This window comes from Gymnoscopelus braueri, assembly GCF_963280865.1.
Source record: "Gymnoscopelus braueri genome assembly, chromosome: 17".
In the NCBI taxonomy this organism is placed as follows: domain Eukaryota; kingdom Metazoa; phylum Chordata; class Actinopteri; order Myctophiformes; family Myctophidae; genus Gymnoscopelus; species Gymnoscopelus braueri.
In genome coordinates this window covers 38473523-38497514 of record NC_137617.1, presented here as the reverse complement: position 1 = coordinate 38497514, position 23992 = coordinate 38473523, and the positions used below count along the sequence as shown (strand labels likewise).

Genomic DNA, 23992 nt, shown 5'->3' with positions numbered 1-23992 from the left:
TGCACATTAACGTGTGTGTGTGTGTGTGTGTGAGGTTGCACATTAATATGTGTGTGAGGTTGCACATTAATGTGTGTGTGAGGTTGCACATTAACGTGTGTGTGTGTGTGTGTGTGTGTGTGTGTGTGTGAGGTTGCACATTAACGTGTGTGTGTGTGTGAGGTTGCACATTAACGTGTGTGTGTGTGTGAGGTTGCACATTAACGTGTGTGTGTGTGTGTGTGAGGTTGTATATTAACCACTCAAACCCCAGCAGAAAGTAGCAGATCAACAAGCTCACAACGCGTCGCAGCACGACGCGTTTTGACTCCGGTCAACCAGTGTGTGTGTGTGTGTGTGTGTGTGTGTGTGTGTGTGTGTGTGTGTGTGTGTGTGTGTGTGTGTGTGTGTGTGTGTGTGTGTGTGTGTGTGTGTGTGTGTGTGTGTACGTACGTACGTACAATATATATACAAATGAAACAGACTCTGCCCTGGATATTAAATTGCTTTCCAACTTGGGTCACCACTCCCACACACACACACATCTGCTCAGTGCCGGGGTCTGGACGTGTCCCAAATGGGTGTCATCGTCTTCACGCTCATGCTCGCCCACTGCCACTGTCTACATGTGCTGTTAGGAACACTGTGGAGTGTGTGTGTGCTGTTAGGAACACTGTGGAGCTCCCTCACACAAAGCAACGTCTGGAATCACACTTTGGACTGAACTTCTTTTTATACAGTATAACAGTGGTTGTCAATTATTTTTTTCGAGCACCGCTTTTACGGGTCCATTTGGTTCCATTTGAACGCTCTCAGAGTTACAGACCTGTGAGGGTCCATTTGGAACCCCCTCAAGAAACCCAGAGGGTCCCTGGACCCCACTTTGAGAACCACTGCAGTAGGAGAAAAAAAGAAGAGAAAATGTCAAGGACCCCCCAAAAAAAATGTATTTGGCCCCATCTCAAAATATTTTGTTCCAGGGAAGATTTGAGTTATTAATGTTCACTTTAAAAATGTGTTTCCATTCTTTTCAAAAATAGCAGATTTACAACCTCTGCACAAAGTGGCGTGCTATAAATGGTAAATGGTGCTATACACACACGCACCATGTGCACACACACACATGCTAGGCTAATAATAAGCCAAATATGCCTTAATACTGTACATTATAATTGTCCTCTAACTAAAATGTAAAATAAAAAAACACCTTCAACATTATTTATTTTAGAAAATAGTTAATCTTTCACTCAATAGGTCATTGTGCCCATGTGTGGTCTAGCCCTATGGGATTTGTGGAATGCATGTGCAAAAAAAAAACATTTAAAATATCGATTTGATGCTTATATTAACCTTAGGAAGTATTGAGTTGTTTTTTTATTTTCACATGCATTCCATACATTCCATAGGGCTAGACCACACATGGGCAAATGACATCGTCGACTTGTGACGGCCATTGAGGATCTAAGAATGCGCTCAGACTTACGAGGGGGACAGCATATCAGAGATATAAGTAGGGGGGCCAGTCCTTTCAGGGCTTTTATAAGTAATAAGTACAATTTTAATTCCCACTCCTGGAGCTCACAGGCAGCCAATGAAGGGCAGCTAGTATGGGTGTGATATGGTCCCGTTTTATGGGGTACTGTACTGTACTGTACTGTATGTGGGGACTTGGCTCAGCTCATGGAGTCACACAGGAAGCCTATAGCTGATGGTTCTGGCATCCCACCGGCGTTGTTGTCGTCGCTCGTGCGTAAGCGTGTGTTAAAAGGTGCAAAGCCCTATCGAGTGTACCACCTGCTATATTTAGGTCGCCTCCTCCCAGAAAGCTGTGTGTGTCTCCTCCTGCTCTCCTTCTGTGTCTCATGCTCCTTCTCTCCAATACCCCCCCCCCCCCCACACACACACACACACAGTGTTGCCAGGTCTTCTTCTAATAATTTCCCCCCCAAGATTTTATTTGAAAATAGCTGATCCACAAGCTCGATGCGACGTGTTGTGAGCTTGTAGAGCTGCTACAGTATTATCAAATGGCTGATGTATATGTTTAAAGTGCTCATGTGGCCCATAGTCGCTTTCTTTTGGGCTTGTTTTCCTAGACCCGGTTGCTTGTTTCTCTCACATAATCTGGCAACGCTGCCCCCACACCCTGTTCTTTCTCCACATATGACCCTTGGGTCATATGTATCTTCTGCGAAGACACATACCCAAGGGTCATAATAACAGTAAACCTTAGATTATTATTACAAAACATTCACTAACCACTTCAGCCCTATATCGGCCATTTGAAAATAGCAGATCTACAAGCTCACAATGCGTCGCGATGCGACGCATTGTGAGCTTGTAGATCTGCTATTTTCAAAAGATTTGTATACATTTGAAAACTTGAAATGGGACATTTTGTATAATGGGTACTTTTACTTTTGGTACTTTAAGTGCATTTTGATGCAAATACTTTTATACTTTTACTCAAGTATATTTTGAATTCCGGACTTTTACTTGTAACAGAGTATTTCTACATTGCAGTATTGATACTTGTAAGTACTTTTTCCACCACTGAGAGTTTATGTGGTGAAGGATTAACCATCGTCTTCCTCACAGATACTGCACTGTTGGAACCTGTTGACACTGTACATATATATATATATATATATATATATTCATGAATGTATTCACTGTTGATATAGTCTATAAATTATACATTATATCCATTCATATATTCATTGGCAATAAGATGCATATTCATTCATATATTCATAGACTCAAGGGTTTATTTGTCACTCACTCATACACAGTACAAACAGCAGAATGTTGGTGCAGCATGCTCTGCAGACTGTGCTAACAATAACAATATGCAATGACAATAACAATTGTTGGTGACTGTGTATTTTACATATAATGTGCTTACTAGCCTGATGCCCTTTGGGAACCAGTGGTGGAAAGTACATGTACTTAAGTACTGTACTTAAGTACAATTTTGAGTAACTTTTTACTTTATTGGAGTATTTCCCATTTCCAATACTTTTACTTCTACTCCACTCGATCTCGGTTCCAAAAATGTTACTTTTGCTCCACTACATTTATTTGCAAACTTTAGTTACTAGTTACTTTGCAGATATAAATTACTATATTATAAAACATACATTAGCAACTTTAGCCCTATTTTATACATGGGCTATTTGAAAATAGCCGATCTACAAGCTCACAACGTGTCGCGATGCAACACGTTGTGAGCTTGTAGATCTGCTATTTTCAAACTTTTTAGTACTTTTACTTTCGGTACTTTCGGTACTACAAGCCCACAACTGTTGTGGGCTTGCAGATCGGCTATTTTCAGCATGCAACCAAGTGTAAAATCAGCCATTATGACGCCATCACGGCCTGTCAAAATACATTTTAGTCGACTAAATCAACTGTAGATTTAGTCGACTAAAATTTGATTATATTTAGTCGACTAAAACCAGACAAAAACTAAAATGTTTCAGGTGACTAAAACATGACTAAAACTACATGGAATTTCATTCAAAAGATGTCATGCATTTATAGATAGATATGTATTGATGTTGATGTTTATTTGACTGTAAAGTGGCTGGTTTAGAGGCTGTCTGTTAATCCCCGTCCCCCCTTTGAACGCTAATCATGACCATCTGAGCATCCGTCAGCTGGGTGAGGTTGAAACTGACCCCCCCCCCCCACTGGATTAATAAAGGTCTACCTACATATGTTAACCCATTCATTCAGAGAGAGACCCCAGTGGTGCAGATGTCTGGTGTCAGAACTTATTTGATTTCATCTCTATTTTATCTTTTATCGGCTCTTTGACTCTTTCTCTTAATACCTGTTCCTGTGTTTTACTGCTGCTGTGACACCTGAATCTACCCCCGGGGATCAATAAAGATTTATTTGATCTCACGTTTACTCATTGCTTTCTCTCCCTCTCTCTCTCTCTCTCTCTCTCTCTCCCTCTCCTCTGCAGCACAAGCGGCACGCCCAGGCGACCACCAAGTATGTGGAACTGATCATCGTGGCTGACAACAGAGAGGTAAGCAGCTATAGGGGTCGAGGCAGGGTCAACGTCTCCCCGTTCCGCTCCTGGCTCCCACAGGAACAAGGGGTGATAGGTCACACGCACCCCACTCGCCCGCCCGGCCTCCCCCCCCCCCCCTCTCCCTCCCGAGACACGGATGAGTTGACCTCTCGTGTCGTCTTGTTATCTTCTGTGATGATGTGTCCATCCAGCCCACCACTGATGCGGGTCAGCTGTGTGTGTGTGTGTGTGTGCGTGTGTGCGCACGTGCGTGCATTGCCGCAGATCTCACATTGACATCTTAACACATTGACCGCCAGAGGTTAATCTCATAATGTACTCACCAGTGCCAACGTTTTATTGTTGTTTTTTGTTTTTTTCAGGTCGCCATAGGCCCCGTTAAAATCCTTTAGATTGCGCGATCCACTGTTTGTAAACAACGGGCACATGTCCTGGTGTCTACTCGTCGAGACCGCGTGTGAAACGGAGCCGCCATGTTTGAGTTCTGATCGTTTATGTTAACATGGGAAATGCGAGGATGAAAAACTACATGTTTACAGGGGCTTTTACAGGGGTTTTTGTGTACGACTTAGAATGGAGACAGACGGGAAACAAAAAACGAGATCGCACTTCCGGTCGACATCGGGTGGTGTTACACTGAAAATGGTCCCCCTAGAAAATTGAAAAAAAAAAAAAAAATCGAAAAAAAGGAAAAAGCACCACAGCCCGTAGGCTACGGGATCGGCGCTTAACCGTTGGATTTAACGGCCCGTAGAACTACGGGCCCGGCGGTCAATGTGTTAACCACCTAAGGGAATATTTCACCCCAAAAAAATCTTATTTTCTATCGATTACTCACTCCATGAAGCCTTGAATTCATGGAGATTTTTTGGTTTTGGATGCATTCCTGAGCCAATAATTTGATGACCGGGTGTAATTCCGGCACTGCGAGGCGTTTTGAGCTTGTACTGTAGATCGGCTATTTTCGGCAAAGAGGTTTGGTCTTTGATCTATGAAATCTATGAAAATACAATTTTATACAATATGTAGTGGGGGTCCCTGCTTCATCTCTCTTTCTGCTAGGGGGTCCTTGGGCTGGAAAAAAAGGCCTATACAGATCACACGTGTGACATCTCACATGCATGCTGTAGCCTATAGCCTCCTCTGCTATGCACAGAGGGAGGAGGAGTAGGAGGATGGGGGCCCTGGATCCAAGATCCAAGGTGGTTGAGAGGTTATCGCCTCAGCCTTATAAGCTCCGTTGCGAGAAGAGAAGCCCCCCTTTGATGATAGCGGGCCCCGCTGCGAGGGAATTAACGTCACCACTGGCGACCGCAGCTCTGGGACGTCCAGCTCGCTTTGAACATCCTTTTCAAGAGATACAGTGTAACGCAATCTTTTAACCCACTCAAACCGGGGGAAGCATCTTAGTCATTTTAGATTTGTACCACTTTAACCATTATTTTATACTTTGGCTATTACAAAATAGCAGATGCACAAGCTCATAGCGCGTCACTTCTATTTTTGAAAAGTCGTAAAAATGTGTGCAAATCTTTGAATATATATATATTTTTAAGCAAACATTCTCAACTCAAATCTTTGCTTCTGGGGGTCCCTGGGAAAGAATATTTTGAGATGGGGTCGGCGGCCAAATGCATATAATTTTGTAGAATGGGTCCCCAGGTCTTAAAGGGTTAACGTCTCCGTCTCCATCACTTGTCTTTGATCCCGCTCTGGCTTTGACTCTGTCCTGCATGTGTTTTGTCAGTTCCAGAAACAAGGCAAGGATATCGAGAAGGTCAAACAGCGTCTGGCCGAGATCGCCAATTACGTGGACAAGGTACGGATGGGATCAATAGTGGGGGGACGGGGGGGGGGGGGGGGACAGGGGGGGACGTGCTGCAATGTGATTTATTACACTTCACATCCAGCCCGTCAGGAATTAGCCAGCCAGCATTCCAGTTACGTTATTAAACAGAATGATCAATTTGACAATTCTGCTGAGCATTAATGAAAAAATAATGTCACTGTAATGAAGAATGCTTTGTTTTAAATAGAATATAAGGTATAATTTTGCCTTTTGAAAAGTCTCTATTTGACCCAAGGAGTAAAGAATTCATTCAAGGGCTGTGGCCATTTACTGTATGCAGGAGGAAATATATATAAGTAATTTATTTCTTTATGATATTTGTGTTGCGTACAGTACACCTACACTTGGGGTGGGCAGTGTGACGTGTGTCATGAGCTTGGTCACCAAAGCCACCACACTAAGTACATGGCTTGTGTACCAGATTACTACCATCACACAATCCATTCTTCAGTGTCTCTCTATATATCTCTTTAGCCCGATTTATACTCAATCGCGTGTTTTTTTTTTTTTTTTTTGAAAATAGCCGATCTACAAGCTCACAACGTGTCACGCTGTGTCACGCTGTGACACGCTGTGAGCTTGTAGATCTGCTATTTCCGACCACGCGATTAAAGGACGATTAAAGGACGATTAAAGGACGACTTCACCCATTTTCAACCTATCTTCATATAAATGCTCATTATAGTGCAATTTTTTTCTATTTCCCTCCTATGAGACTGAGTGTTTTTTTTCCCCCCATTTTATCATGAACATGAGTGAGGACCAATTATATGAAGATATGTGTTAAGTCGTCCTTTAAGTATGAAATAATCATGTATAAATCAAGTACAAAAAAGTATAAATCACTTATGAATTCCTTATAAATCACATGCAACAAAGATATAAATCAAGCCTTGTACCGTCTTCCTCCTCCATCAGTTCTACAGGACGCTGAACATCCGCGTGGCGCTGGTGGGTCTGGAGGTGTGGAGCGACGTGGACAAGTGTCCCGTCACCCAGGACCCCTTCACCACGCTGCACGAGTTCCTGGACTGGAGGAAGGTCAAGCTGCTGCCCCAGAGACCCCACGACAACGCACAGCTGGTCAGGTACTAAAGACACTAGACATTAATGTGCTTTTTCATTACACAGTGGTATAAAGTAACTCGGTACATTTACTGAAGTACTGTACTCCAAGTCCAAGTCCAAATTTGAGGTATTTTTTTTTACTTTACTGGAGTAGTTCCAATTTTCTGTACTTTTACTTCTACTCCACTACATCTCAGAGGCAAATATTGTACTTTTACTCCATTGCAATTATTTGAAAACTTTAGTTACTAGTTACTTTGTAGATGTTGATTTTGATTACAAAACATACATTAACCACTTCAACCCTACTATACATTTCGGCCATTTGAAAATAGCCGATCTACATGCTCACAATGTGTTCGCATTGTGAGCTTGTAGATAATGCTATTTTCAAAACTGAAACGGAAGAAACATTCTGCGCAATGAGCACTTTGTACTTTTACTCAAGTACATTTTGCATTCCGGACTTTTACTTATTATTTCTAGTCCGAGTATTTCTATATTGCAGTATTGATACTTTATACTTAAGTAAAGAATGTGAATACTTTTTTCCACCACCGTTCATTACACAGTCCAGTGGAGAGAAAGAGAAAGGAAATGGGAGATGGGGAGTAAAATGCAACATAAACCCTAATGCTGCGTTCACACTGCCAGCTACAAAAGATACAAAGATACTTTGTATCTTTGTGGCTGTTGTTGAAATCAGGTCAACTTTTTTGTAGCTGTTGTAGCTTTTTGTAGCAGCTACACAATGTGTTATGTATCTTTGTATCTTCAAGGTCGCTGGCTTCCATTGAAAATGAATGGTAGCCTGTGTCTTTGTATGTGTCAGTGTGAACTCAGCATGAGACGAGTTCTGAGTCCGGCTCTGAACGCAGGACCTTTCCATCCCTGGTAATATAGGGGATGTAACAATGCATCGCAAGACAATTCATTATCGATGCAAATGCGTGACCATTCAAATCGATGAATTGAAAAATGGAACGCAATACTCTTTTTAAACGGATTGAGTGGTGGTGTTTTGAGTTCACCGCATGCGCTCCTTGTTTTCAGTGCTCCTGCTGATGTTTCTGATCTGGTGAAGTACGTGACTGAGTTTAGTTTCAAACTGAAGCCTGGCAATGGCAGTTATAACGGATCACTGTAATGACCAATTAGCTACAACTGGTGTTGCCTAAAAGACTACAGAAATAAAGTTACCTAAATTGAACCCTAATGCCTGAAAATAGCAGGTCTACAATCTTCCCCATTTAATATAGTTGCAGGCACACTATTTGAAAAAAAAAAGTGACTGATATGATGAATTGATTTCAAAGGGAGCCCTTGAGTTCACGAAATCAAATCAAACATTTATAGAAAGAGAGTTCTCTATATTTTACCATGCTGAACTTTTGATAATGAATTGCCATCCCACATCTGATGCAATTTTGTGACAGAATTTTCATATAAAGTAATCTCTCTCCAATCCGAAAGCAATGGGTTTCGTCATGTTTGCCTTCGGTGGAAGATGCTATCGTTGCAGAGCCCTGCAACATGGGTCGGCCCGCCAGTCACTTTGATGACATCTGAAGTGTTGAAAGTTTCTCTTAACTAGCAGTTTTTCTTTTTCGATTAATTGAATAATCAAGGCGTGTTTTTTTATTTTAACCAATTATTTGACCAATTAAGTGTTATTTTATACTTTGTTGCACAATGCGGTCGTGCACAAATAGTGAAAATAGCAGATCTATAAGCTCACAATGTGTGGTGATATGATGTGATCTGAGCTTGTCGATTATTTTACTTTTCACCTGCAATGACCTAAAACTACGGAGCCCTCCAGTGGCCATTGAGGGGATTTTTTTGTAATGCGTGCTCTCAAATTACTAATCCATGGCCACGGATTAGTCATTTGTGGCCACAATTTTGTTTTCTTTTTTCAATCAACAGCCACTCCAGTAGCTCCGTATAAACAACCCTTATGTTAACCTCCTCTCTCCACTGTGTGTCTCCTGCAGTGGGGTGTATTTCCAGGGCACCACCATCGGCATGGCCCCCATCATGAGCATGTGCACCGCGGAGCAGTCTGGAGGCATTGTCATGGTAAGAGGGAGGGGGGATATTTACTGTGTATACTACAAATAGCGAAAAGCTTACAATGTATCGCATCGTGACAAGCTTCTAGATGTGCTATTTAAAATGAAAAAAAAAGAGGAAAGAGCAAGAGGACAATTTGACATACAGTATCTTGACACATTTTGACAAATCTTGACAAAGGCTGACAAAGGTTGACACATTTGAATTGGTTTTATGTGTTTTTTTTAATGAAAGTGTCAAATGGTGACATAAGATTACAGTATATCAAACATGCAGTGAAACATACATATCAGACTAGATAAAGGAAATGCATGTATTTCATTCAGTCAGGCCAGAAGCAGGGGTAAAACAGGGATAATAAAACATATCCCCACTGCTCATAAAAATGTATGACTTGGACGGATATCAAAAGTAGGGGCATGGATTCTTTCCATCCCCCCCCCCTAGCAAATCGAACACCAGTAAGTATGTTCAGGTGCTGCAGAATGCGTGCATTCTCATGCACGTGTGTGTGCAACACACACACACACACACACACACACACACACACACACACACACACACACACACACACACACACACACACACACACACACACACACACACACACACCTGCATTCAACTCCTCTGAGAGGAGTTGAACTGAGGATTTTTCAGAGTGGATATTAATGTGCGATTGTAACTTTTCGGTATAGGGCGGGTGGTGGGTGGTGGTGGTGGGCTGTTGTTGCGTTAGCACAGGGGTATAGTCTCGCCCCGGCTGTCGGCCGGCGTGCGCGTCCCACTGTCCTTGGGCGGGGGGAGAGGGGGGATAAATCAGGGGATGTATCGATTACGCGATACATTTATTTTTTATGCTATGAGGGACGTAGTGTGAAGGAAAATGCAGGAACCTCATTGTAAATGATCGGCCATCATGTGGAAGGGAAACCCTAACCCTCCTCCTGGGTCACGCCGGGTCTTTGTATCAGAGACAGTCATGCTAGTATAATACCTTTTTTTTTTTTTTTCTCTCTCTCTCTCTCTACGTCTCTCTCATACACTCTCACCTCTGAAAAAAGGGTTTTCAAATAAGTACTGCTTAACTCCCAAATGGTATGGACTGCAGACTTGCAATGTAAAGGATTCCCTTTGATGAAAAAATATATATGATTTATTTTTAAGTTATTTAAGTTATGACCGACGTGTATCGACCTAGAAGGTCTTCATCAGTGTCTGTCTCTACACTCTCACTCACCTCTGTTTCTCTCACACTCTCACAACACCTCTCTTTACCATGTTTCCTTTCTCATCACCCTTCATTCAGTCTCTCTCAAAAAAAAAAAAGAATATCTCCCCCCCTCTCTCTCTCTCTCTCTCTCCCTCTGTCATGTTCAGTGATGTAAAGTAACTAAGTACATTTACTCAAGTACTGTCCAGTTTTCAGTACTTTTACTTCTACTCCACTACATCTCAGAAGCAAATATTGTACTTTTACTCCACTACAATTCTTTGAAAACTTTAGTTTCTAGTTACTTGTTAGACTTTGATTATCATCGCAAAACACATTAACCACTTCAGCCCTACATACATTTCGGCCATTTGAAAATAGCAGATTTACAAGCTCACAATGCGTCGCGATGTGACGCATTGTGAGCTTGTAGATCGGCTATTTTCATAAATTTTGAACTTGTGAAAGGGGACATTATGCACAACTTTTGGTACTTTAAGTATATTTTGATACCAATACTGTTGTACTTTTACTCATTATTACTACATTTTGAATTCCGGACTTTCACTTGTAACGTGTCATGTTTTTCTTTATCCCACAATTTTGTAGCCCCATTTTTTTCACCCAGTGCCAATGGTCTATGTAATCCTGGGCACTACACTCCCTCTGCCAACCTAGGGAGGCCAGGGCCGAGCTCATGCCTCCTTCAATGCATGAGAGCCAACTGACCTTCTATATAACAGAGTATTTCTACATTGCAGTATTGATACTTTTACTTAAGTAAAACATGTGAGTACTGTTTCCACCACTGGTCATGTTGCTCTCTCTCTCTGACAGAGTCTAGTATTTTTCTTGGTGGTCGTTTTTTTTTTACAGCCAGCCAGTCAGTCCGTCCCCAGATGGTTCTTAGCTTCTCGTTCCGTCCCAGATGGTAAAGTGGGGACGCAGGTCGTTATGGCAGAGCCCTTACATACACACATACATCAGGTCATACACATGAAGGATTAGCCTCCGCACCCCTCGAGGCCTGCCCGGCAACCGAGCCTTCTGCTCAGTGTGGTTGGAAGAAAGAAGTACTTCCACACCACTTACTGCTACTTAAGTTTGACTTAACTCATTGACTGCCAGAGTTAAAACATCGTCTACCGTCCCCTTGCCCGTCGAAAACAGCGATTTTTCTGTACCTTTGAGAAATCATGGAGTATTCTCTGTGACCGCCGTCCTCACGGAGATCGGCTCATAGTAGTAGCTGCTAGCTGCTACTTTGGTGGCAGATAATGGGGATCCGAATAAAGAATAAAGTAGCAATACTGCAATATAAAAATACTCTGTTACAAGTAAAAGGCCTGTATTCAAACTTTTACTTGAGTACAAAGTTTTTTTGCGTCAAGATATACTTAACAAAGTAAAATTTCAAAATGTGTCAAACCTTTTTAGAAAATAGCAGACATACAAGCTCTCAACATGTTGCAATGCAACGTGTTGAGAGCTTGTAGATCGGCTATTTTCAAATATCCGACGCATAAAACGTGGCTTTTGTAATAATAATCTAAATCTGCAAAGTGACTAGTAATTAAAGCTGTCAAATAATTGTAGTAATAATATTTGCCCTCTGAGAGGCAACAGTACAGTAGTACAGTAGTTCAAAGTGTCGAAAGAATGCAAATACTCAAGTAAAGTAAAAGCACCTCCATGTTGTACTTAAGTACAGTACTTGTACTTAGTTACTTTTCCACCCCCCCGAGGCCCCCGGCACCGAGCCTTCTGCTGTGGAAATCATGTCGCTGTTGTCTGACTTGATCCTTTCATTTACAGAGGAGCACTGCTTGCTTTGAACCCTTTCGCTGGCTTTTCCCCCACGGCTCTCAAATGTTATTTTTTTGAGGATAACATTAACATCCACCCCGCACTGCCGATATGGATTTTCCATTCGACAGATCCCAATGTGTTGCACTCACTTTACTGTACGTTGTAATAGTGGGGGAGACGAATAGAGACGGATGGAGACAAATGGAGACGTTTCTGGGATCGTGGAATTCTCCTCCTTGGGCCATTTATATACTGTACTTAGTCATATAATGGTAACGGGAAAAAAAGCGGGGGAAAAAAGTAGATGTTTTTTTTTGTTGCTATTTTTGTAAACTAGATTAAAAAATATATAATTCTACATGTTACGCATGTTGGGTTTTGCGACCGGATTTAGCCAATCAAATCCGCACGTTACATTTTGCAACGATGTGACGCCCATCCATCATCGTCCACCCACCATCATCCATCATTTTTATATAAGATTTGGGCCTATAATTTCTAAATCATTTTAAATTTCACCTACAATGAACATGCCCAAAACACTAGGGATCCCCAGGTTCAAAGTGGTTAAAGCCCACAAGATTGTGCCTGGCATCAGGGTTGCCAGATCTGCTTATTATAATTTCCCCGCAATATTTTATTTGAAAATAGCCGATCTACAAGCTCACGTTGTGAGCTTGTAGATCTGCTATTTTCAAATAGCTGATGTATTATGTTAAAGTGCTCATGTGGCCCATAGTCGCTTCTTTTGGGCTGGTTTTCCTAGACCTGGTTGCTTGTTTCTCTCACAGAATCTGGCAACACTGCCTGGCATTCTCAGCTAAAAATGGAATTAGTGGGTTGGTTTTACATAAATCCAGGCGGTGCAGCTGGGATGTTTAGTGAGCGTGGGACAGCTGGTGACCGTTGCGTTCTCCAGCACCCCAGCAGAGCCCCCATACAGCCTGGTTTAGACGGCCGTGCTGAATAATGCACAGGGACTTGAACACTCCGGTGGGTTTGCACGCCGACACCAAGCACGGCAGCTAGCGCACGGCAGCTAGCGCACCCAACGGGAGGAAGCTGATCCACACAGAAAGATAAAGATAAAGGCCAAATAGAAGAGCCATTTCTTGGTTCCAGAAGAACCTTTCAGACCAACGATTTTTGTAACCCATTGTTTCACCGAGTACCAATGACCTAAGTTGCAATCCTGGGCACTACTCTCCCTCTGCCAGCCTGGGGAGAGCTCCGAACTGAGCTTGTGCCTCCTTCTATGCATGAGGAGTGAGCAGGCCGCTTCTTATCACCTGACAGGGGGGAGTTTAGGACGTAGCGAGTGGAAGGAACACGTTATTCCAACTAGTTCCTTTCCCCTCCATCGGGCGCCCCGGCTGACCAGGGGGAGGCAGTATAGAGACCAGGATTACTGTATGTTCTTTGTGAGGGTACCTACCCTAGGGGACACGGGGAGAACATGCAAACTGCACATAGAAAGGCGCTTTTGCCAACCCCACCTAGGGTATGGGCACTGATGGCGCGGAGGAAAGAACACGCCCGCAGCGCCCACGGCGTCCCCGGCGGGAATCGAATGTGTACGGTTTCTAATGGACCTTGCGGACGTCTTTCTAGCTGACCTGTCTCTGTGTTCCACTTGTTTCCTTTTCCGTCCCTCTCCTGTGTGTGTGTGTGTGTGTGTGTGTGAGAGTGGTGTGGTGTGTGATTTGCACACAGGACGAAATCCAGATCTCTCTGTACATAGTGACATCATCACGCAACGACATCACAATGTCATCACAACCAGGTTCTTTAAAATGAATCATCAAATAAAAAAATACATCATTTAGCAACTTTTACCAACACGTCCAGCTCATTAAACCAGGATTCCCCATATTAGGGAGATCAACAGTAAGCATCTTCATTGATTGGCAACCCATCCGCTTTGTGGATTTGTCAAACAGTTTTTGTAAGTGATAGTGCTCACATTAGGTCTCCATTTTCTTAGAGAGGAAGACGCAAAGATCCAGCGCAAATCCACAATGTCAGAAATGTTCGGCTGGGCGATGCGTCTGAGGGGAGCGTCAACAAGATATGCTGAAAACACTTTTGTTGCCGTTGCAGTGGGACACAACATGTACTCATTTGGAGGGGACACAAGTTACAAACACATGGATCAGATGGATGTGTATATCTTCAACACAGTGTCTTTGCGCTGGATCAAGTTGCCCCCAGTGAAAGCTGGGAGAGGAGAACATCACCTTGAGGTTCCTTCCATGCGGCGGTATCCCACAGCTGTGCTGATAGAAGATATCATATACATCTGGGGAGTTACTGCATATGCTTCCAGCAATGTGCTTTATTCATTTGATGTCGACACCCACGGATGGTTCAAGCCCCAGGTGTCTGGGGCTGTTCCAAAAGAGATGTACAACCACTCAGCCTGTGTCTTGTTGAAGGTCATGTATGTCTATGGAGGAGTTGGATACACTAACACTAGTGCCATGCACAAGTTGGACACCACCACAATGGTCTGGACTCAAATGAACAGCAGCGGTATTCCAGGACGTGTTTTAAGTAATCACTCTGCCACCATAATTGGGACAAAGATGTTTGTATTTGGGGGCTGTTGGCACACGGACAACTACACCCAGGTGTTTGACACAGAGACCAACCACTGGCTGAGCCCACCTTCTGCTCAGTATCTTCCAGAAGGACGCTGGGGTCATAGAGCCTTTGCCTACAATGGAGAGCTGTACATATTTGGTGACAGCAACGGCCACAAGAAAACCAATGCTATGTGGAAATTCAGTCCAGAGACGTTCTCCTGGAATAAGGTTATGTCAAAGGGGGAAGTCCTGTTAGTGATTTGTAATATGTGCTGTTGTATGGTGGGAGATCGTATCTTCCTCTTTGGAAAATTCAACACACCTGATGACCTGTACATCTTAGACTTAAGTCCTAGTCTGAAGACATTATGCAAGCTAGCCGTTATTCTGTACGGTCTGGAGCAGTCAGAACTCCCAAATGACATAAGGTGGGAACTGAGAGTCTACAGCGACAGAAAAGTCCACTAAAAGACTCGCTGGCACAGATCCCTAAACCACGGATCAAATGAGCAGCAGGCGTCAGACTACACTCACTGCTTCGCCGAGGCCTACTTCACTAGCTGCATTCTCAGCCTCGAGTGAAAAAGACGACGGCTTGGGGGCTGTGGCTGTGGCTCTTGGCACAGAGGATTTTAAGTGCGAGCTACTCTCTTCTCTTCGCTCAGACTTTGTTGATATGATGAAAACGGAGGTCGGTCTTAGAGAGCGAAATGGCGATGATTCGAAATGACGTTCATGCAACCAAGACGGGATTTGAAGAGTTTAAGTCTGTGGTGAATACTGATCTAGCCTCAATACACAACACCCTTGGTGAAGCAGAGCTTAGCTGGACAGTCTGCTCTGATGACATCACAGCACTGCCGAGTGAGATTAAACGGCTGAGTTCTGTGACGGACTCCTTGCAAATCAAATTTGATGATCTTGAATCCAGGTCTAGGAGGAACAACGTGAAAATTGTGGGGCCCCAGAGGGCCCCAACAATAGCTCTCCTATCTTTATGGCAGAACTACTACAGAAAGCATTCCAATTGGGAGACGCTGCGATGGTGGACCGATCGCACACGACCCTCCAGCTAGTACCACAGTCAGGACAGCCGCCTAGAACCATCATAGCACGCCTACACTACTTCACTGACTGTGTTGAGATACTGCGTCGTGCCGAGACACAACAGAGGATTAAGGTGAACGACATGTCTATTTCGGTCTTCCCCGACTTCCTGCTCGGGTGGCCAAAGCCTGCGTTGCCTTCAACGATCTGAGGAGTCAACTCAGAGGTCGACCCGGGGTGCAGTATGGCATCTCCCATCCCGCCCGATTCCACATCAACTTCAACGGCGTGGAGAAGGTCTTCTTGGACTCCAAGGAGGCCCAGTCCTATGTTACACAGACCATCATTCCCCAGACTACCCGAGCAGACAGAACGTCACCTCCCTATAACATATTTAGTCTTACATAAGAATAACTAGCACAAAAACTGAATTTAGGTCATTTTTTTGTTTTACTTCTACATTTTTATCCCACAATTTTGTAACCCCATTTTTTACACCCAGTGCCAATTGTCTATGTAATCCTGGGCACTACCTTCTCTGCCAACTTAGGGAGGCCAGGGCCGAGCTCATGCCTCCTTCAATGCATGAGAGCCAACTGACCTTCTTGTCACCTGACAGGGGAGAATTTCCCTGGTTGGTTGCGCGTGGAAAGAACACGTTATTCCAACCAGTTCCTTTCCCCTCCATCAGGTGCCCCGGCTGACCAGGGGGAGGCATTATAGAGGACCAGGATTACTGCATGTTTTTTGTGAGGGTACCTACCCTAGGGGACACGGGGAGAACATGCAAACTCCACACAGAAAGGCACTTTCGCCAACCACCACCTAGGGTATGGGCACCGATGACGTGGAGGAGAGAACACGCCCCCCCAGCGCCCACAGCGTCCCCGGCGGGAATTGAACATGTACGGTTTCTAATGGACCTTGCGGACATCTTTCTAACTGACCTGTCTCAGTGTTCCACTTGTTTCCTTTTCTAGGTGTGTGTGTGTGTGTGTGTGTGTGTGAGTGTGAGTGTGAGTGTGAGTGTGAGTGTGAGTGGCAGGCAGGCAGGCAGGCAGGCAGGCAGGCAGGCAGGCGCGTGCCGGTGTGTGATACGCTCACAGGAGGAAATCCAGATCTCTGTGTGTGAGTGTGCGTTATGTTGAAACCGCACATCTGGCATTGTCAAGGTCCGGCGAGCGCACTGAATATGTCGGTCCACGCGGTGCCGTTTCATTCCTCATTTTGGGAGCGGCAAACGTCTGGGTGGGGGGGGGGACTGGGGGATTGAAGATTGTTTGTTTAATTTCGGCAGTATGCAATTAGACGTAGTTATTTTGAGTGATTTCTCTCCAGTGCGCCCTCAGAGAAAGCGATAATCTTTCTGTGACTGGGTTATCTTTTCTCCTGGAGTATGTGTAATTAGCCATTTGTTTTGCACAGCTAAACTGTAATGCTGCGTTCACACTGGCAGCTACAGAGCTACAGGCTAGTGAGGCTACCATTCATTCCCAATGGAAGCCAGCGACATGAAGATGCAAAGCGACGCCCGACATTTGTAGCCGCTACAAAATCTACGGAGCTACAATCCAATGTTGAGCTGGCTTCAACTGCATCTACAAAGCAACAAGTGTTGTTTAACCAATACCACTCACCTTCTCTCTTCACACAATTCCTGCTTGTAAAGCTAATTATTCAGACAGTTCTGTGTTATTTTTAACCCCAGGTTTTATATTTTTCTTGCTCGTCTGGGTTGACGTTGACGAGCTTGTTGATCAACACTTCAACAGCGACTCGCTGACAGATACGCTGCATCGCTTTGTATCTTTGTATCTTTGTGTCTTTGTGTCTTTGTGTCTTTGTGTCTTTGTATCTTTGTGTCTTTGTGTCTTTGTGTCTTTGTATCTTTGTATCTTTGTATCTTTGCATCTTGTGTAGCCTCCAGGATGAACGCAGCATCAGTGAAGTGGATCTGTTTTCAGAATCATGCCCAGAAATGGGACCAAATAGGTCATAATAATAACATTTGGGTTTATTTATTCTGTACCATTTACATGGTTTTCAAAGTGAGGTCTGGCGACCCCCTGGTGTCCTTGAGGGGGTTTCCAGGGGGTCCCCAGCTAAGCGATTGGTAGTTAAGAACCAAATGGACCCTTAAAGAGTGTACAAATCGCCTTTTGGGTCCATTTGGTTCCATTTGTACACTCTCTGTTATGGGGGTCTGTGGCCTAATGCATACCAACAGTAACTGGGGGTCCTTGAAATTGAAAAGTTTGAGAAGCACTGATTTATATACAGAATGCATAATTAATTAATTCTGTCTGTCTTTTTTTCTTCTTTTTTTTTACTGTGCATGTTTTAGGACCACTCGGATAACCCTCTGGGTGCAGCGGTTACCTTAGCCCACGAGCTGGGCCACAACTTTGGAATGAACCATGACACACCAGAGAGGGGTTGCGGCTGCAGAGTGACGGTGGACCGCGGGGGCTGCATCATGACCCCCTCCACAGGGTGAGTTGGAACGGTCCGGACAGGCATTGATGTAGATACTGTATAACCAACATTGTGTTGGATTTTTACAGTCAAACTCAGAGAGTTACATACTATTGTACTGTCAAATGGAAAGGTCAAAGAGAAAGCTATCAGCTATCAGCACCATGGATAGCGCCCTGACACACAGTAACATAAACAGTCAGTCAATCAAATCAAGTCAACTAATCAATTTACAATTTAAGCATTTAGCAGACGCTCTTAATCCAGAGTGATTTACAGTAAGCAAGGACAACACAAGATAATACACTAGTATTCTAATAATAAAATAGTACCTAAGTAAACCAATAATCTAATAATAAACGAATACATAAGTAAACCAAGATCATCAGCCTGTACATTGAAACTATACACACTATAGGATGCCAGGTCAACAACGACCTGGCATCTGTCTACATAACGTGCTATCTAACTTTACATTTTAGCCTTTGCATAAGCCTGCAAGGTAATCAAGGCTAGGGCAAGTGCTGCGGGCTGAGGTGGAGTCTGAAGAGGTGAGTCTTCAGATTACGGCGGAAGATTGGGAGTGAGTCTTTGCAATTGCAATGGGGGGTTCATTCCATAGTTTGGGAGCCAGAAGGGAGAAGAGTCTGGGACGTGTGGAGCGTTGTCCCGGAATGTTTTAGCGAAGGTTCTGACAGCTTCCCTGTGTTAGCTGATCTGAGAGAGCGGCAGGGGTTGTAAGGTTGGATCAGGCGTTGAAGATATGTTGGGTGCCATACCTTTGGTTGCTTTGTAGGCCAACGTCAGTGTTTTGTACTCTGTGCGGGCAGTAACTGGGAGCCAATGGAGGGAGCGGAGAAGGGGAGAGACGTGTGAACATTTTGGCTGGTTGAAGACCAAGCGTGCTGTGGCATTCTGGATCATTTGGAGAGGCTTAACCCATTAATACCGGGGACGCATCTGCGTCTCATTTTAAGATTTCTTTGGGCTATTCAAAAATAGCAGATCTACAAGCTCATAGCGCGGCACCGAGTGCCGCGCTACGAGCTTGTAGATCTGCTATTTTTGAAAAATCTTGAAAAAATATTTTCCAGATTTTTTTCAAAAAACCTGTTCGCTGATGATTTTTTTAAAGAATTGTCTCAGGTCTTAATGGGTTAAGTGCACATGCCGGGAGGCCAGTAAGGAGAGAGTTACAATAGTAAGTTTTGATATGACTGATGTCTGGATAAGGAGCTGGGCTGACTCCTGGGTGAGGAAGGGTCTGATCCTTCGAACCAACTACGCACTATACAAATAACTTGTCTTGTACTGGCTCGTTGGAATGCATTCAACAAGCCTTGTGTTGTGCAAAATCCTCATGCATTAGTATAGACTGCATTGGTGAACCGGAAATAGCCAACATGGCTCACAGTATTACTATTCACAATCCAAATTCGCAGAGTAACAACGCCAATTTGGTTCCTATCTATCAATCATTTAGCTGGGGACCCGCTGGAACCCCTTCAAAGACCCCTGGGAGTCCCCGGACCCCACGTTGAGAACCGCTGTGGTGGAGAGCCCCCCAGCGTCACCAATGGGGCCCTTTGGGTTTAGGCCACACAATGCATGAACTCATGCAACCGCCCCTCGTGTGTGCATTATCAGATCGTCAGGATATCATTAGCCTCTCGACGAGTGACGCTTTTGCCGAGTTTAACGAACATCACTCAAGAAGAGACGATTGCGATCAAATGTAAACATTCGTCCGCACGCAATTTTATTGCCATTGAGTTTATGGGCCGAGCTGACAGCTGCGCTCGTGCCCCGTGGCCAGATGACTCATTGAGAAGGCGTAGGGGGAAGCCAGTGGTTCAAAATGTTCAAGGCCAGCACACAGATTATTACAACGAGCAGGTTGTGTAGTTAGTTGGTTGCACTCGGTTGGGACTTCCATGTTATGGAGCTGATCTCTATGCATAATCGATACGTTCCCTGAAGGTATGCATGGTACAGTCTGTGGTGTACTTACTAGTATGTGTAATATTTAAAAAGATAATTATGGAGACAACTTATTAGCTTGATCAGTTAATTCACGCACTGCATAGTAAGTAGCCGTGTGAACTAACGGTTCCCATGCCATGGCAGAATGTGTGGCATGTGTGTTTCTGTAGCGTGAGGCGGCTTGATGTACAAGTACGCCCCCTGGACATGACGCTATAGATATGTTGCAGCCCCAATCCAACCCTTGATGCTGAGCACCAGGCTCAGCATCACCAGTTGAAAGCGTTAAACTATGTAAAACAATGATCATATAAATTGAATTTGAATTGAAATTACATTTATATATGTATGTATGTATATACTGTATATTTTTTAATATAATAATAATCTGTTTGGAGCCTGCCCACTTTGAATACCTGTGGGCTGCGAGGTATATGACACGCATACCTTTTGGGACGAGAGATAGCCTAGACTGTGTGCATATGAAACCGTATTGTACTTAGCAGCATATCAATTTAACCCATTCAATCCTAGATCGCATCTGTGTCATTTTAGATGTCTTTTGCTATGCAAAAATAGCAGATATACAAGCTCCGAGTGCCGCGCTATGAGCTTGTAGATCTGCTATTTTTGAAAAATCGTGAAAATTTGTCCAAATCTTTGAATATATATTTTTTAAAGCGAACATTTGTGTAATATTTCGTTCCAGGGACCTCCAGAAGCAAAGATTTGAGGTACAAATGTTATCTTTAAAAAATATATATATTCAAAGATTTGGAGCAATTTTCACGTTTTTTCAAAAAATAGCAGATCTACAAGCTCGTAGCGCGGCACTCGGTGCCGCTCTACGAGCTTGTAGATCTGCTATTTCTGAATAGCCAAAGTATAAAATAATGATTTATAGCTAAAATCTTAAATGACACAGATGCGTTCCCGGTCTTAATGGGTTAACTTCATGAACCCTAAGCGTCCCCATTCTGGGGGTGGAAATGTGGCGATATAAATAGCAGATCTACAACCTCACAACACGTTGCGTCGTGGTGCGCAGTGAGCTATCTATTTTCAGCATTGACCCCTGGGGGGGACCCCCGGTGAAGTATATAGCGTTTTATTTTAAGTGGTTAATTTCATGCTGTAACATGGTGTAGCACACACACACACACACACACACACACACACACACACACACACTAAGTGGAGACACACAGGGGGATGTCCTGGGATAGAAATATTAGATAGGAGGATACGCTGAGCCAAGCTCCGGTGGTCCGGGGGAGAGAGAGCTTCAGACTACAGCGCTGTTTATGCTGGAAACACATCTGTGTGTTTGCCTTGGACCGGGCCCACCAAAAACACTGCTAACACCATCCCTTATTATAGACCTCCATAAAAAGAGGCTCAGCAGTGTAGACGTAGAATTATATTTAACACTGATTGAGGGGCAACCCCTGGTCAAGGAGCCCGTCCGCAAGGGTCAACAAGAGGAAGTGGAAGGGAGAGGGGGAAAAAGAGAGAGAGAAGTACCCCGTTAAACTAAGAGTCAAATATTTGTGTCTGACAGTGGTGGAAAATAACCAAGTACATGTACTTAAGCACTGTACTGCACATTTTTTAGTTACTTTTGACTTTACTGGAGTATTTCCAATTTGCAATACTTTTACTTCTACTCGGCTACGTCTCAGAGGCAAATATTGTACTTTTACTCCACTACAATTATTTGAAAACTTTGGTTACTAGTTACTTTGCAGATATAAATTACTACATTGTAAAAGAGACATTAACCACTTCAGCCCTATTTTATACCTAGGCTATTTGAAAATATCCGATCTACAAGCTCACAACGCGTTGCATCGCGACGTGTTGTATAATTTCAATGGCAAAACTTGTGTACTTTTACTCAAGTAACATTTTGAACATAGGTCTTTTACTTGTAACAGAGGATTTTTATATTGTGTATTGCTACTTTTACTAAACTAAAATATCTGAGTACTTCTTCCACCGCTGTGTGTCTGTGCACTTTACAGGGCCGTGTGTGTGTGTGTGTGTGTGTGTGTGTGTGTGTGTGTGTGTGTGTGTGTGTGTGTGTGTGTGTGTGTGTGTGTGTGTGTGTGTGTGTGTGTGTGTGTGTGTGTGTGTGTGTGTGTGTGTGTGTGTGTGTGTGTGTGTGTGTGTGTGTGTGTGTGTTCCTGCAGAGTGTAGCGCCTGTGTGTTTGGAGGAGGAGATCTAATCTCTCTAAGGATGAGAGATGCAGGTCTGTTCTCATTTAGAGGTAATAGCTGGATAGAGGGCACGGCTGGGGCCGATGGAGGCAGGAAGAGCTCTATGGTTTACTCTTAAGGTGGAAACCTTGTATGTCCAAAACGCTTCCTTTTTAGGAAATGGATAAAAAAAATAACCTGTGTGCCAGTGGATCTAATGAAGTTATTATTTAGTCACAAAGCTCTTGTTAATATTTTTAATTGGTTCGATATTTATAATTATTTCTGCTACTTTTGTGTGGCTCTGTAGATTTACCAACAAAACACAAACAGCTGAAAAATGGGAGATATGAGGTTTTCCTGCCCGACAGCAACACTATGCAGATGTGCAGCTGGCTGGCCTGGCATTCAGACAGCCTCGCCGTTCCGTTTTTTTCACTTCCTCCTCCGGGCGTTTATAATGATGAACTGGATCTCGTTATCTCCTCCTCTCCCGTTCTCGGTGCCAGGAGACCTCGGCGGTCGGCGGTATCGGCGCGGTGGACTATTTGTCGGTTGCATATAAACGACCCTGAAGAAATTACCGCGGCGCGGTAAGAAGTGAGAGATCAATCATAACAAACGCTTCCAAACCGAGGACCCCGTCGGTGACTTAATGCGGCCCTGTAGGACAGTCACGCTCTGTACTACTGTACCTTCTGGGGGCCAATACAGTACGCTACAGTATTTCGTTGCACTGGGCCCTTGGCTAGCGGTGTAATCAGCGCAGACTTGTTGTATAAAACCTCATTTGAGCCCTGGCCTTGCGAGAGGAGGCATTCTGCATAATCAAATTGCTTTGAAAGGAGCCTGGTCGCCTGCCTGGAAAAACATGGCTAGTCAACGCTATAAACAAATAATTGTAGCTACGGGCTGATGAATAGCTCACAGGTGATTCAGTAGAGTGAGTGTGTGTGTGTGTGTGTGTGTGGCCACATGGCCTTTTAAAGTGTGCAACTAGCGAAGGGTTGAGACTGGGCCCATGGGAACACCGCCTGGGGCAGAGCACAACACGGCCCTGACCTGGAATTAACTGAGGAAACGCAGGGAGTGGAATATAGAATTCCTAAACATCCTTATTTAAAGAGGCATGGGTTTGTTTAAGCCCTGGATTAATTGGGTGAAGCAGGGCTATTCAGGGGATTCCTTTTCACCACGTTCAACCTGGCATCCGTACTGTATATTGGGGCATGTTGTGAGCTTGCATATTTCGGCAATTTTCACGGCACAACACCATCGTACGACAAAATATAAAATAGGGCTTAAGTGGTATACAAAAATATAGACAAGCTCGCCCTGTGTGTTCGTCAACCAGGAGGATGGAAAAAAGAGAAGGCTTTTGTCTGTGGAGCTCAGGACTAAATGAAATGGAGTGTAAATACTGTATAAATGTCTGTTCAAGATCCAGATATTTCAAGTTCTCGCTTGCATTGTGCCACACGACAGATGGCTTTCAGGGCTGCTTAAAATATTTATCTAGAGATCTGACGCAAAAAAATCCCTTCCATTAAACTTGCATGTATGTCAAAGAATAGCATCCCCTCGCCACTGTCTGACAGACAGAGAGAACCAAAGAGACATCAATGGGAGAGCAAAGCGAGGAAAGTCAAGACAGCAGTGGTGGAATA

At 43.9% G+C, this 23992-nt stretch overlaps 1 protein-coding gene across 1 annotated transcript in view; it reads left to right on the top strand.

Annotated features, from left to right (window-relative positions):
* adam12a (ADAM metallopeptidase domain 12a) overlaps positions 1-23992 on the top strand; it is a gene marked incomplete at its 3' end in the record, with an annotated part of 211479 nt that overhangs the window by 133901 nt on the left and 53586 nt on the right. The window contains exons 7-11 of the mRNA XM_080455765.1: positions 3953-4018; positions 5772-5843; positions 6792-6961; positions 8939-9023; positions 18013-18161. Of these exons, the coding sequence (XP_080311891.1) occupies positions 3953-4018; positions 5772-5843; positions 6792-6961; positions 8939-9023; positions 18013-18161 (542 nt within the window). The remainder of the gene's footprint in view (positions 1-3952; positions 4019-5771; positions 5844-6791; positions 6962-8938; positions 9024-18012; positions 18162-23992) is intronic.